Raw genomic sequence first — 16730 nt, 5'->3', positions numbered from 1 at the left:
ATGCCAAAGCAAGCACTACACTGGCATGCCCACCAGATGATCACCAACACCAACATCAAATAAACACTTAGGCATCTTCCAAGTGGTTTATATGAGATTTTACACTTTAGTGGTTCCCTCCCCAAAAGGCAGCTTTCTTGGTTAGGTGCTGCCCTGGGAATGGAAAATATCAAGGAATGTGATAAAATGCCCCAAGATTGGAGAGTATTACAGGGGCAAAGTGAAGTAAGGATTAAGGGAACTGAAATTTATGTAGTTTGGAAAAGTGAAGACTCTGGGGATGAATGTTCACAGTCTTTAAGTACCTTCTAAAGGTAACAATATAAATGAATTAGGGGAATTATTCAGTTTCGGAAGATGGTACAGAAAAGAGAAACGGCCTGAAACTAAGGAAGGAAAAGTTTAGGTTAGACATGAAGAATAAATTAGTAATAATAGTTGGGTGGGAAATATGTCCTGCAAAGGAAGAATACAGAGCATAATGGCTATATTTGATAATTAATTAAATGAGATATTAGTAAGAATGATGTGAATTCATCAGAAGGGCTAGATTAGATAACTCAAGTGATTTTTTTCTCTAAACTGTGACAATCTCTAGGCCCAACTATGTTCTTGGGCATTCATAAATGTCTTACAATGATGATGATGGTCATTTGTAGAAAGGAGCACTCATGATCCCAGTTAACCCTATGCTTTTTTTTTTTTTTTTTTTTGCGGTACGTGGGCCTCTCACTGTTGTGGCCTCTCCCATTGCGGAGCACAGGCTCCGGACGCGCAGGCTCAGTGGCCATGGCTCACGGGCCCAGCCGCTCCGCGGCACGTGGGATCCTCCCGGACTGGGGCACAAACCCGTGTTCCCCTGCATTGGCAGGCGAACTCTCAATCACCGCGCCACCAGGGAAGCCCCAACACTATGCTTTTTTGATTAAAACAAAATCTGGAGTATTATTATGAAATAACGTAATTACAAAATTAACTATGACAATGATGTTTATTTCTTAGAGCATTCCATTAAAATATACCATACCATATAAGCTATATCCTAACAGCTCATAGAAATGGGTCTGCAAATAATTGGCTAAAGGCTTCTATAAGTGAAAACTTTCCATGAAGGAACAACTCCCCTATAAATCCCAATTTTACAAGCCAGAGAAACCACTTTGTATAATCTTTCTTTCCCACTAGGCTAATGTATCTGGGTTAAAGCTACTTAGGACCTAACATAAAAAAGACTGTCACTCAAAGTCAGAAAGTCAGTGTAGACCATAAGTGTAATTATAGCTTGTGAATTCAACAATCTTCCCCTAGTAGACAATAATATTCTAGATTAACAGGTTTCAGCATTGTTTTAAACAGCATTACTAACATTTAGTTTTTACTTGAAAAGTCAGAGTTCTATAATAAAGCAAAAGAATTTATGGCTAGTAGAAAAACAAAGATCACCAAAGCATGAAGAAATGGCTAAAAAAAAATATATATATATATATATAAAGCATAATATATATTAAGTATAAATTTATACTTATATAAATTAAGTATATGTATCTATATACTTGGCCTGAAAGTTTTATGCTTAAACAAAATTCCTTCACATTTAAGTGAATATTAAACTTTGAGATAAAAATGGTCAGTGGCTTTGGGGCTTGAAGAAGGATGATCTGCCTCTGACTCATTTATATATCAATCAGATAAATATACTACATTAGCAACCAAAACACTGTATATCATTTTACCACCACTGTAATGACCACACTAACAACTTCAGTAATCATATTCTAGGGCTTTCATATTACCATTACACTCACTGACTAGTTTAGAATTTGGAGAGAAACAAAGAATACTTGAGGCAATATGAAAAAGCTTAATCTCATCAGCCAAATCACTCACTTAAAAATCAACTATTTGCATTTAAAGATGGCCACTGTTACTTCACTACTAATTATAGTGCAAGCTCAAAAACTGTTTGACCTTTCAAAGAATGGACTTTTGCTCATATTCCCAGTCTGGAAAAGATTTCTAAAAACACTTTGGCTACAGCACAGGCCAAATCTTATCTTGACTTTCTTCCAAACCACTGCAAGTCCAACCAGTTTTTTTTTTTTCTGAAAACTCTGTCCCTGAAAATCAGCCCTTGTGATTATGTACCATATACTTTATAGTGGGGGTGTCTAGTCTTCTCTCTTCAGCTAGATTATTTGCTCACTAAGGAAAGGAATCATATCTTATTTCTTTTTGTATCCTCCGCACAGCCTCTAAACTCATGATTGAATAAAGGTATTCAATATAGGTATTCAATAACTAACTCTTCATTGGCAGTATATTAAAATCTATAACATGGACAAAAGGGCCAAAAAAGATAATGAATTAGTTCTGTGTCAATTCAAAAACTAATTGTATGCTGTTCACAGTTATAATTGTTAGCTTTATGGAGCCCTTTGAAATTCTTTATAAAATATAGTGCTTCCAAATCATCCTGGGAAGAAGATAAGAACATACATAGGCCAGAGAGACACACATGTCTGAAGGACTTAACTGAAACTTGTGAGAAATAGCTTAAGGCCCATAGTCAGGCAAAGCTATTTGGGTCTGCACTGAAATCATGCTGAGATCATGCAGGGGAGGGAAGGTACATAGTATGGGTCAGGGGAGGCCACAGCCAGGTCTTGGTTTCTGTACTGGTTCTGTCTTGCTGACCATAAGACCAGGCACTCAGCCTTTTTAAAAATGTAGTTTCCTCTTTGGTAAAACAGAAATTAGATCAGGTGATTACCAAGTCTCTTCCATCCCTAAAATGCCATGGTTTTAATGTTAAAACATGGGTTAAATTTGCAAGGAGTTTTTCCTAGTGAAAGAAGCATTATGTAAGATATCCAACCATCAACACATGTGAGAGTGCTTTACTGAGCACTGGACAGAACATTAGAGTTTAGACACGCACCAACAGCCCAACATGCTGGGCTGAAGAATGAAAAATGGGTAGTTCATAGACAGATAATTGTTATTGTTTTCTTATTCTTCACAAAACATGTATAATCCTTGGTAATCATTTGTTTAAGTTATATAAATTACTGTCAACTTTGATACCTAGTTTGTCATCTTCATCTGTGATTTATACCAGACTATATAAACGACATGATGTCTTAGATCTAATAAGACATTTATCTTCATGAAGGAGGCCACTGCAATCCTGAGTGACAGCTTACTTACCCTTATCACAGTTAACTCACCATTGAGTCCTTAATTTCTCCCAATGATCTGAAATCTGATGGACTCACCTGGAGCCAACAGAAACTTGTTCAGAAATCTACCATGCTCATGACAGTATGTGTTTTACAGTAGGAATTTGTTCTTTGGCCCTCAAAACACAGACATGGAAATCAGTTTTGTGTTCCACAGTGTGTACTCTAAACACATGGATATAACTTCTGTTAGGGGTGACAGGAGTCATGTGCCTTTATTAAAGAAAAATATACCTGCACGCAATAAAGATGAAAGCAAGTGTCTGAAGAATAAAAAGAAAATGAGATAAATGCTTGTTTGAATGTATGTATGTTTATTTACATAATCATATATGGAGAGGGACTATCTGAGTCACTTTCGTTATCTCCATATAATAGAATAAAAAGGAATTAACAACTCTAAATATGTTCATATAGTTTGTGTAATTTAAGAAAAATACACACGAAGAAAGTAATGGGCTTGACCCTGTCAGTGAGAAGGAAGCAAATGGTTTGCTGTTTTTAAGCCATTAACTCTTTCAACCTACCAGGGTACCAATGACTGAGCCTGCAATAGGTCTTTAACATTCCAAGTAAAGCAGCCATAAAACACACGCATTTTCCTCCAAAGCTGTCAGCAGCATTCAGCCTATGGTTTACCTGATCAGAGAGGTCACTTACTACTAATCACTGCACCATTAATTCACATACCTCTGTAAACATTGTAAGAAGTACAGTTTATTTATTCTGTGAAACAATATAATTTATACAGTAAAGTCAGGCCTTATACACAACTCATAGCAATGGGGTCTCAAACTGGCTTGTGAACAAACATTTTTTATCCTCATTGAATATAGTCTATCAGGGGTGCTATGAGTAGACTTAGATGGCAACACTAGCTTAATTAGAAGTTCTAGGGATAGGATTTCAGCTCAATAAGAGGAAACCTTTTAAAATAATTAGACCTCTTTATAAGTATCTAAAACATGACCTTGAGAATGTAAAACAAAACAGGGAAAAAATGGATAAATCTACAACTATAATTGGAAATTTTAACACAAGCTTTCCAGCAGATAAAAGGAAAGCTAGGATACAAAAGATCTGAAGAACATTATTTACAAGTATAGAAATAGTTAAGAGTGTATTCAATGAATACTTCAGGATGCACATAGCACATAAGCACAAACTATTACTAGGTGACAAAAGAAGTCTCAATAAAGTCTAAAGAATATAAATAGTATATATTATGTTTTTAGGCTCACATAATAAAATTAGAAAAATAAAAATAAAAAAAGCAGATTAAAAAATCTCTAGAAACTAAAACAAAACAAATCAAAACAAAAACCAGGAAGAAACACACAAAAACGCTTCTAAAATAGGTTAAAAAGGATATCAAAAGAAATTACAAAATACTTAGAATGGAATTATGAATTATAATGAAATTAGTACATATCAAATTTTGCATGATGCAGTTAAAGCAGTTTTTAGAGGATAATTACCTTTGAACACATTTGTTTTTAAATAAACATTATATTCAGTGAAATAAAAGCAATAAGAGAATGATACATAAAGCCCATAAGAGTGGGTGTTTCAGAAGTCAAACAACCAGCTAATCAGAGGTCTTCAAAAAGCAGCAGCTTTGGAATCTACTGGAATCCTACCCCCACCCACTACCTCCCATAGATTAGGCATGTCATCCTTGCCAATTCATTTAATTTCTTTATCTGTAAAATGGGGATAACAGTTCCTTCCTCTCTGAGCTGGTTTGAGAATTAAATGAGATAATCCACGAAAAGCACTTAGTACAGCATAGTAAGTGCTCAATAAATTGTTCCTGTTACTAGATGACCATCATCTTTTCCAGCTCTCAGACTCTAAGATTCTAATTTTGGTACAAAGAAACTTAAGACAAGCATGAATTCCAGCCACAAAAATCTAATCAATAAATTAAACTTTCATTTTAATTTCACAATAATAAAAGTTTTGTTTAAAATATATTCTTCTTTCCCTCAGAAAAGATATTAAAATAATTTCTTATTCCTGTTTTTATTATTATAGAAATAAAACACACAACGATCAACAAAAGCTAGTCTGTTATTCATAATATTAAATCCAAAACTGACTTCTATTTCAGAACCAAGTTGAAAGCAGAGAAATGTTTTTAAAAAGTGCTAAAAATAAAGCCATAAAAAACTGATTCTCTTTATTTTCAAAATATTCTGTTTTTTAATGTATCTTTCAGAAAAGGCACGGAGTTGAAAATGGCCACTACTGGTACATTAACAGGTCTAAAATTTCTTTTAAATCAAGTAGCATTTAATAAATTGGTCAATAAAGGCTCTTCACTCATCACAGGTCTTTACTTTTCCAATTCTATTTTTTATTTTGCTGGAGAATAAGAACGTTTTCTAACCTTTAAACATCCCGATGTAAAAATAAATTATAAAAATATTCTTTCTCACTTCTTCCCAGACATATCTGCCCAATACCATTCATTACCTTTTCTTTAATTAGAATGTAATAATACATGATACATAATACAATATTATAGATTTTAGGTTTCTTCCCTTATAAAATAATTTTATTTTTTCCTTTTCTTCGAGAAGGAGTTACTATACCCTTTTATAGAACAATCATTTTCCCTAACCCATCTTTAAAAAATGTATGTACATGGGGGTTCTTCTTAATACTAATGAAATAAATTTATAGACACATTAAAATGTATTGTACATTTTGGACGATGAAAGCAATCAGATCTTGAGCTTCATAGTTAGCTGGCTTTTGTATAGTTATTGTACTGAATGTTTCATACTAAATTTTTTTCCTCCAATATGGTAGAAACAATGCCTTCCTAAGTCTATAAATCTAAATATTATTACTTGTTAGCAAGTTTTCACTCCTAATGATGGGGTTATGCTCTTATTTGTAGGTGTCTCTCCATAGGCTATAGCCTGACATTCTCAGACTGACAGCACTTACTAAGGAAGTGGAGAAGGAATTGTGATTAGGTAGCAACATGCTCTCATTTTTATGCATGGTTTAGCCTGTAACCTTGGTTTTTATTTTATGCAGTGCACCTGGCCAGGTTTCTATATTCTTCTAGAGCTCTTTGTAGTTTTCACAAAAGCGTGACCCAAACACGACATGTACCATGGTTACTGCTTCTCATCACTGGAGTTATGGGCAAATGGGTCAGACTGTGTGTCCTTGCATTGCTGTTCGTTTAGGACACTGCTCTGGCTAGAGGTAGAAAGCAACAAAGCTGAAATATTTTAACAGTGGCCTTTCATTTTTATAATCAAAATAAAAATTCCAAAAGTCTAAAATAATGTCACCACAAAGAAAATTTTAGAAAAATCTTTTCTTCCTAAAGGATCACCCTAGCTGTCTCATCAGCAAGTGAAGACACTGACTTTATATTTGTCCATTTGTCAACTTGTTAATAGTGTGTTTTCCCAATGAGACGGACAGCTCCATGAGGGCAGGGACTGTGTTTGACTTTTTACTGCCTATTTCACTAACAGCTTAGCACAGTGCCTTGCTATTACCTTATAATCTCTAAATAAGTATTTTAAAATAATGAATAAATAGCATATCAAGTATTACTGTTCTCCATAATGGTGTAAACTAGTTAAATAGGATATAAAGTTTACTTAAAATTTTAACATCTTTATAAGCTTCTCTTTAATTTCACAGGAAATGTACATATCTTTATTTTTCAGGGGAAGGAAACAAACATTTATTGTGCCTATTATGTATCAGGCACTCAGGCACTGTGCTAGATCCAATGCTTTGCAGCAACTCATATTTAAACATTATCTCATCATCCTACAGTCAAATTTTTAACACAAACAAGTCTATTCCTACCTCTACCACCGACAGTGTCACTTTGGGAATTCTGTTAACTGGTATGCACAGAACTGAAAATAAAAATCTATTAAGTAAAATTTTACTATTATTAATACTATTGGGGAACTATTATGGAACAAAGTTTCCACTATGGAATTTCCCAGGTAATAGGTTTACCTCTTTCAACACTAATTATTTTCTTTAATTTCAACTATTTTTAATGAAAATATTTTAAACATACTACGTGTATCTATACAGTCTTAACCAAAATATCTGGAATATGAATACATCTTTTTTTTTTTTTTTTCGGTACGCGGGCCTCTCCCGTTGTGGAGCACAGGCTCTGGACGCGCAGGCTCAGCGGCCATGGCTCACGGGCCCAGCTGCTACTTGGCATGTGGGATCTTCCCAGACCGGGGCACGAACCCATGTCCCCTGCATCAGCAGGTGGACTCTCAACCACTGCGCCACCAGGGAAGCCCCCATCTTTTTTGATAACTCAGATAAGGATAGTGGTAAGGATAGCAGAGTGGTTATGAGCAGAGGTTCTAGAACAAGACTGTGTAGACATAAATCCTGGTAACACTACTTACTAGCTATTCGATCTTAGATAAGTTAACTTCCCTAGGTCTCAGTTTCCCTATCTGTAAATTGAGGATAATTCCAATACCTACCTCTTAGGGCTCTTCTGAGGATTAAATGATGATAAATGCAAAGTACTTAGAACACAAATGCAACGTATATAGTAAGTGCTCAATAAAGGCTAGCTAAAAGTTTTACCTTATTAAGGTACTGAGCTCTTAGGGGAGAGTTTGGGCCATTTCTCTCTCCAGTACAATATGGCCCCAGGCTACTATGTTATTTTAGCTCTTATATAAATTTTGTGGGAATTCCCTGGTGGTCCAGTGGTTGGAACGCCACACTTTCACTGTCGAGGGCACAGGTTCAATCCCTGGTCGGGGAACTAAGATCTCACAAGCCATGCGGTACAGCCAAAAAGAAAAAAGAAAAAAGTTCTATTTACAGATTTTGTTTTCTATAACAAATTTTAATTGTTTTCGTGTTTCTTTCCTCAATGTTATTTGTTAATTGATGCCTTTACAGTACTTTTTCTTCTAATTGGATGCTTCACTCTACTGTGTGGGCTGAGAAATCAAAACACTGTAATGGTTAGACATTTGTAAGAAGAGGAATCCCCAGTGAGGGCCTCAGAGGCTTTCCCAGGAGTAAGGTACATAAATGTTAACCTGGGACTCAGGAACATCTATTTTCACTTAGAGGTCTTTCTGGCTTACTTATTGTGTTCTCAGCTGTGTTTGGGAAAGTTGGAAATACCAAATAAGTGACCTATGCATTAATGAGGTACTATTGTTCTAATTCTGTCAAGCATTAGATGATCAAAAACAAATGAAAGGTTGATTTTTGAAAAATGTTTTGCACTGTTAATTTTCTATAATTATTAATCAGCTACCAATGTAATTATTAAGCTTTCAATCCAAACAATGTTTTTACCTGAACCAATATACAGATCTCACATTAAGGCCCAATTTCTAAAACTTGGGTATTATTAATTGTGCTAGTACACAAAGCTCAAGCAAAATACACTGTTTCTGTGTGACTGAATCCATAGTTCTCATTTGGTGGTTATCAATTCAATGAAAGGGAGAAAATATGAATCACTGAAAGGGCCAAATGAAATAAGAATTAGTGATAAATTAGAAAGAGAAGGGAAGGTAGGGATTATGAACACTTGGAAAATGCCAAAGTCGGAGGGAAATTTGGAAGAAAAATAAATAGAAAGATCACAGACTAATAAAGAAAAATAAGGAATAATTTACCAACTTTACTCCCAATCCCTAAGTGAATAATAAGCTTTCAATTTAATATTCAGTTTAGTAGCATTTCTACCTCCCCCCCCCCCACTGCAAAGGCACAAGAGAGACTTTGATAAGATAAGTGTGTATCAGTGATGATCAAACCTTCTGGTCAAGCGGCCAAATGCCAGAAGAGGCACTGTGAACCTCCCCCCGCCGGAATAGCTGAGCCTGAGCCAGAAACTGGCAGCCACCACGCCAAAACTTTTATATTCATGTATCTTAAAAATTCATATATATTTTCATTCCACTCTGTTACATAGCAATGTGTTTCTAATATAATGTTTATAAGGGTTGAATTATTTAACTCTTCCCATTCCCAAATCTTCAAATAAAATTGATGCTCCAGGAAGATTTGCATTATGGTTCTTGTGGCTTTCCCTTCCCCTTGAGCAACACCAATATGGTCAGAGGTATGTGAAAGCATGGGTAAAAATGATATCTTATTATAATATGATAAGCTCAAGGGTCTCAAATAATCCACAATAAATCAATAAACTAATAATCATTAAATGAAAGTTCTAATTCTCATGAAACTCAGTGAAGCTAAAAAATCTGAAAGAATGGTAAAATGGGCTCTGCAATCTTAAAATGCCCTCTTAGCTTTTCAGCTACAGTTCTTATAGAAAGATCAATAATGATGTCTTCCCGCTCCAATATGGAATTAGTGTTTCCCTAAGTACATTAACTTCAGAACTATTGAATTACTAGGAGGATCAGCACCATAATGAAACAAATAATTGTTCTTTGCGAACTAGTGTTTACCAACACAGAGAACCTTCTGAAGGCTGCTGGATTGAAAATGACCAAAGGCAAAGACCCCAGGACAAAAAGCATAAAAGTATGGTTATCCTAAAGCCAGAAAGATGACACTCACCCTCATCCTGATAATCTGACAAAAACGGTGCATCTGATGTGAGAGAAGGGCCATGAGTTCCACTGTGATTATCATCGGAGCTGTCCTGTCCAAGGTAATTTTCAGCTTGGTCTCCCCCTGAGGGACAAAAAAAGAAAAAAGGTCGTACTTTTGACATCTTTATAAAAGTCTTTGTAGATTCCTTCTGGTATTCACCAAAAAATATGTATATTTTACTTGATGGACGTGGCCACTATCCATTAACACAGGAGAAACATAAATTCAAGAACCAACCTACCTGGATGGGAAATTTTCCATTCGGCTAACTAACTAGAACTTAGAAACTGTTAGCTTAAAATGAGGAGAACTTTTGCCACAGAAAGAAACTTCTCCATCACACTTAAAATGAAAACATAGCTATATAAATATCCCATTAATTACAACCTTTACCCTGAATGCCTCTATTTCCAAATGAAATAGAATAAATTACATAAAAGGTTAAACTTCTATACATAATATAATGTAGCAAGGTCAATATTCTTTCTTTTTTGAAAAATAAGAGAAGTAAAATTAGAAGCTGCACTATTCCAATTTCAGTCGCTACTTGTTTTGCAATCTTAAGGAAGTTCTCTTTACAATTCTCGTTTACAGCATATGCAACCAAGCTCTTAGGAATTCTAAAAGCCCTATGAAGGTAATATTTGTTCTGTAAAATGGCTTCGATGAAAGGCAATATATATACAATACCGAGTTATGCAATTAAAACAATGCTAATCTCTTTTGGGTGTTTTCAACATACACTGGATTGTATTTTGTAGAAGTGGCCCATGCTATTGTGATACTTTAAAAGGTTTAAAGGAAGATGTTAGCTCATTCAGAAACCACAAGAAAAGGCTATGCACTGCAAATGGCTTTCCTTAAAATCCCCCAAACAGAGGTACAGTCTGCTGATAAAAGGACACCAACAGCTGCTCAGTTCATTTCACAAACTTGAAAAGAGGATTTTCAACTGAATTTAATATTATCTCAGATACTAATTTCCAAAGGAAATCGCCAGTGCTAATCCCAGTAAACACTGTAGAGTTTTGGCCTTGGATTTCAACTAGGGAGCAGTGAAACCAAACAACAACCTACATAGAATCTGAATTGCCTCACTTTAAACGTTTATTTCCTACAATTAAACTAGAAGGATAGGGAGTATATAAAATGATTAAAAGCGAATCACAGTAGCCTTCTCTTTCCATAAATTAGATGATCATATCTAGACTCTTCTACATACGCTCAATGGTAGGTAGATGTCCATAACTGAGTTGAACACCTGCAGATATAGGACTTTAAAAATAAACCATGGAGTTTATTGTGGAGAATAAAAGTAAAATTAAAAAAACAAACAACCTCACGCAACAGTCACTGGTTGGAACCAAAAGAAATGCTCTCTACTTTACTAGGTTACTTGATCAAGACACAAAGCTTATAGTTCTGCTGAAGTACCACTGTGAAATTTCTATTATAAGCAGAAAAATTCTCAAATACTGAACGGAGGGTTAACATACTCAAATTTCTTTTTTAAACATCTTTATTGGAGTATAATTGCTTCACAATGGTGTGTTAGTTTCTGCTGTATGACGAAATGAATCAGCTATACATATATCCCCATATCCCCTCCCTCTTGCGTCTCCCTCCCACCCTCCCTATCCCACTTAACACCACTGCAAATCTACTGAAATTATTTTATCAAGACAATCTAAATGGACTGCCTGGCTGGTAACCCAAAAGTGAGCTGTGAGGTTAAAAGAATTTAAAATTTCTGAGCCAAACCAAAATCCATTTTAAAAAAGTAGTAGTTTGGGTTGCCAAGCAAAATTAAACACTTGTAGGATATACTGAGTATTATTTATCAGCTATCACCTTAGACTCAAAGTTTTCTGCATGCTTCAAAAATTTGACAAATTTACTCTTACATATTTTAGCAGTCCAGGCTTTTTTTTTTTTTTAAGCAAATAAGGAGGGGCTTTGTTTTATTTCGTGTTGTTTTTTTTTTTTTTGCGGTACACGGGCCTCTCACTGTTGTGGCCTCTCCCGTTGTGGAGCACAGGCTCCAGACGCGCAGGCTCAGCGGCCATGGCTCACGGGCCCAGCCGCTCCGCGGCATGTGGGATCTTCCCGGACCGGGGCACGAACCCGTGTCCCCTGCACCAGCAGGCGGACTCTCAACCACTGCGCCACCAGGGAAGCCCTGTTGTTGTTTTTAATGAACTTTTAAATTTTCAAATAGTTTTAGATTTATTATAAGTATTGCAAAGACAGTACAAAGAGTTCCTATATACTGTTCAACCAGTTTTCCCAATGTTAACTTCTTACATAACTAGTGTATACTTGTCAAAACCAAGAAATTAGCATTGGTACATTGCTATTAACTAAACTACAGACTTTACTTGGATTTCACCAGTTTTTCTACTAATTTCCTTTTTCTGTCCCAGGATCCAATCCAGTTACATTTAGGGCTTCCATTTTTAAAGTCTTATCCAAAGTCTTATCCATCTTTACTAACATCAGATGGAAAAGTCACTTCCATGTGATTCCTATGGTATCTAAATATAGTTACCCAAGGTGGGCTTTTAACAGCTACCTCTGTGCTAAATGCAAGACCATGACTCCATAAAGCATACGACAAAGGTATCCAACTCAATGCAGCAAAAACAGAGCCTAGGTCAGTACTAAAAATGGTTGCAAAGGGGGAAACATTTAAAAATATGTTTTACATCCAAGTGTAATTAGTTCCCGGTGATGGAAATGTTGCTATAAGTGTTTTAAGTGTCTTATCAAGTGGTCCAACTCCCTTGGGCACACACAGAAAAAAAGCTTGTGACACTGTATAAATAGACACTCCCGTGTAATTAAAATGATTACAGCTACTCAAGATGCATGGGTGAAAAATTTTATGGAAGAACCAGCAATTACTGTGGTCATTTTGGATTTGTTGAAGTTTAGAACATCATTTTTCCTTAAAACATAATCTCAAGTGATCTCTGGTTTCATCTACGGATCTTATAATCGCAGTTCCAAGTGGCCACAACCATAGTCCAGTGGGATCAGACATAAATGATCACAAAATATAGTGACAGACATTTCCACTCAGCAGCTCTACAATTAGGGCTTAGAATTCCATCTGCTCTGAGTGGCTTTCTCACAAGCAAGACCCCTTGCCACTAGAGACACACTTTCCCATTGCAACTTGCTCAGAATCAATATATTTCTATCCAGATATATATACTAACACACAATATCTCCATTAATCACATCCACTACCTCCAGTCCCTTCCTTTTGTATTTCTAAACAAGATCTGGAGGAACTATATCAAGGGTTCACCTGCTATTAGCTGGTCGTTTGCTCCTCTATCCTAAGTGTCATAAGAATTGGGTACTAGATACACCCCTTAGTATATTCAGTGGCAGATTCTCCATTGAATATCATGCTGAGGGGCCTACAAGGAGGATGATTTCTCTATTGTTCTTTCCTTAGAGTCAAACTCAATTTCATTCATGCTCCATAGAGTGATAAGTTGGGAATTTCTGAGGGTTGGAGCAGAAAGATAAAGCAGCTTTGTGTCAGGTGTAAGGTAATTATTTGCTAGGGTTTCTGTGCTATTTGTTTTTATTCTGTGTTTTCATTAACAGCTAATGAGTTTTCTCCCTTAATTCTGAAACAATAGCTTAGCCACTAGAAGTTGGCTTTTTCTGTCATGGATTCAACCAGCTGTTGCTGCTTCATAAACTTTATGGAGAAGTGAATTAAACTGCTAAAAACTTTCATTTCCTAATTCAATTCCGAACAAAACAGGGGGGAAAATGAACCATGATGATGTTCCCCTTGTAACTATTTTGACTCAGAGCAAACCCATCTGATTCTGAACTTGCAGGTACTATTTAGGGACAAAAACAGGCCATAATGATGATTTTACTTAGAAATGAGAAAAAAATGAAAAAAAGACAGAAAGCAGTTTAAGCATACAAAATAAGAATAACAAATAGATAAAACATATAAATATATGTTTGCTTATTCAATTTGTAAAGGATCAATGTGGTTTTTTGTTAGTATGAAGTCATCAACACTTTTTTTCTAATTAATTATAAGCTATATTGTAAACACTTTATTCACATCTGCAACCAACTTTATATGGCATGGCTGAAAATTTTCTAGGGTTTGCTATTACTTCACCAAGTTATCTTTGGATAATATAAGGAAATTTAAATTAATGTAAAATTGTCTGCTTTTTCTTTGTTTTTGTTTTTATTGCTGCCATTAGAAGGGAACACATGACTTCTGACTCTATTTAATATTTAAGAACCCATGAGACACAAAGCTCCTTCTTTAATCTAATAAATCCTAAATAAAATGTTATAAATAAAGGTCCCTGATCCAAATCCAGGTAGTTTTCATGCTTGATAGCATGAATATTGCCAGATTTTCATGGACCAATTTCCTAGTAGTGCAGTTTCCAAAGCTGAACTAAGGTAAGATTAGTAAAACTGCAGCTTATTATTCCTTATTATAACCATTCATCTAAGTTATTGAATATAACACCAATCTAAGAAATATATTGAGTACATATGTGAAATGTTATTCACATGTAAACACAGTATGGAGCACATTTGTAACACCAAAGCTAAAGTTCTGTCAACACTTCCTTTATAAATTAGATAACCATTTTGCACATACTCATGCATTAGAAAATGTATAGCGTTTCCCACAGAACATGTTAGAGGCTTCACCGATTTCTAAATATCCATTTGGATTTGCGTGGTTAGTTCTTGTGATTAATCCATGTATAGTGAAGGTCTCAAATTCTTCTCTGTTCTAGACAGTCTGACTTCTTGCCCATCTTTTTTTTTGTCTCCTACACCTAGCCATAACTCAATGTATAAATATTCTTTTTTTTCCCAAGGCCCTGGCAGTGAGTATAATAGTACTGAATGTCATTAAGTCTACAGAACAAATGATGGGCCAGGTAAAGAAAGTTTCCACTTATCATTCTTCTGAAAATTTGCTCTAACTAGATCTTGAATGTACAAGAAATAAGTTGAGCTTATGACTCAGTTTTTAGCTTAGGATACTGTTTACTAATTGTATAATCACGCAAAGAGTAACAGACTTCTTAAGAACCTTTAGGGATCTCATTTGCAGAGACAGCACAGTCTAAATGATAAGAAATGAAATCAAATTGATTGGATGCTTAGAGCACAATCACTACAACACCTGTGAATTCAACAACAAAAAGGGCAGCATAGTTTAATAATATTTCCAAAATGAATTACATCTTTCAGTGGTGAGTTGGACAGGAAAATGCCCAGGGGAGCCAATGGAAAAGTTCATTTTTTCTCCCTCCTTTAAAAAAAAAAAAAAAAAAGAAAAGATCATTTATGATGCAGTTTTTCATTTTGACCAGTAGGGTGGGCTGCAGTGTGTAGCATCACCCTAGTTCCTCAAAAAAGGAAAAAAAAAGGTAGCCACTGTGTGAATCCCCCTGCTCCTTCCCCTCCCCTCCACAGGAAAATGCTGAGATTTTTAACCCTTCTTAAGTTTCACATAAAGGCATAACTTCTGGACATTAACAAACTGGAGGGCTGACAGCAACAAATATAAGCCAGATAATTGTATATGTGACAACGCACACTTCATAAAGCAAATTACAGCCTGTCAGCCATCATTCCGGCTTTACAGTAACACATTCCATTTACCACTGTTATTGTTCAACTGGTACTAAAATGGAACCTGCTGAGTTAGAATATTTCCAATAGTAATATGATTTTGACAGAATTCAAAACATGTAAACCTAGGTATTTGGTAGTATGTAGATAAATACACTGTAAAATGAATGCATTTATTATATGGCAACCAGGCAATCTTAACCTGGAATTATTAGTTCATCATTCTGTTTTCCACTGTATTCTCAGTGTTTAAGTCTTACTATGAAGCTATTCAACTGAATTTTCAACATGTTTTGACTTACAGGAGAAAGCAGCTATAGTAATAATAAAAATACAATAGCTTACTAAGCTCTTACCGGTTATAGGCTTTAGGTCAAGACTCTTTATGTCCTATCTCATTAAATCCTCAAAATAATCCTGTGATATATTATTAATTATATATTATTAACCCAAAGTTTCAGATAAAGAAATTGAGACACAGAGATTAAACAACTTACCCAAAGTCATACAAGTGACTCATAAGTGGCAGTGCCAGGATTTGACACCACCTTGTCTGATTGCTAAGCTCTTGTTCTAATCCACTGAGCTGTACAGTCTCCAAATCTGCATGCTTTATAAGTGACAATCATTACTCAAAGGCAAAGCATACTGAATGACAGCCAGTGACTTGAATTTATGGCATGTGCTATTAATTAGTATTTTTTTATTTCAGTAAGGTAATGAACTATAATCAAAAGTATAAATTATTATAAGCAGTAGGAATACTGTAGTCACATTAGGCATGGAACTAATAGAGAAAGTCAAATGTGGTCAATGATTTGGTCAAGAAGGAGCTGGTCCAATTCATAGGTTCAAATGTACTGTAGTAGCATTGTTGCAGTGATTTTTTAAAAATACCACTTTTTAGCATGAAACTCATGCTAACAAAATTTAACACAACACTTTGGGTTTAGTCAGATCAATATGTTGAATTTTTTTCCAGCACATTCTGTGTGATTTTATTGGCTCCTGGGTATTTTGATGCTGCTTCATAGAAAGTGAGCCAACATGTTCTGCACCCAAATATAGCTTTGACCTGGCCTAGTTGTAGAATGCATTTCCTTTCTGGCACCATCATGCTTAAGTCTCACAGTAGGAAAATGCTTCAAAAATATGTAATTAGCCAGGAATGTAGCAATTTTATTACTATTGGTTTATCTTTCTCTTCCACTCTTTTTCTTTCTC

General features: G+C 35.3%; 1 protein-coding gene across 1 annotated transcript in view; it reads right to left on the bottom strand.

Annotated features, from left to right (window-relative positions):
• The window catches only part of SKAP1 (src kinase associated phosphoprotein 1), a 276095-nt gene that overhangs the window by 188782 nt on the left and 70583 nt on the right, over positions 1-16730 (bottom strand). Inside the window, exon 4 of the mRNA XM_060134266.1 lies at positions 9819-9935. Within this exon, the coding sequence (XP_059990249.1) occupies positions 9819-9935 (117 nt within the window). The remainder of the gene's footprint in view (positions 1-9818; positions 9936-16730) is intronic.

Source organism: Lagenorhynchus albirostris, chromosome 20 (assembly GCF_949774975.1).
Source record: "Lagenorhynchus albirostris chromosome 20, mLagAlb1.1, whole genome shotgun sequence".
Taxonomy (NCBI): domain Eukaryota; kingdom Metazoa; phylum Chordata; class Mammalia; order Artiodactyla; family Delphinidae; genus Lagenorhynchus; species Lagenorhynchus albirostris.
This window is presented reverse-complemented; position numbering and strand designations above follow the sequence as displayed.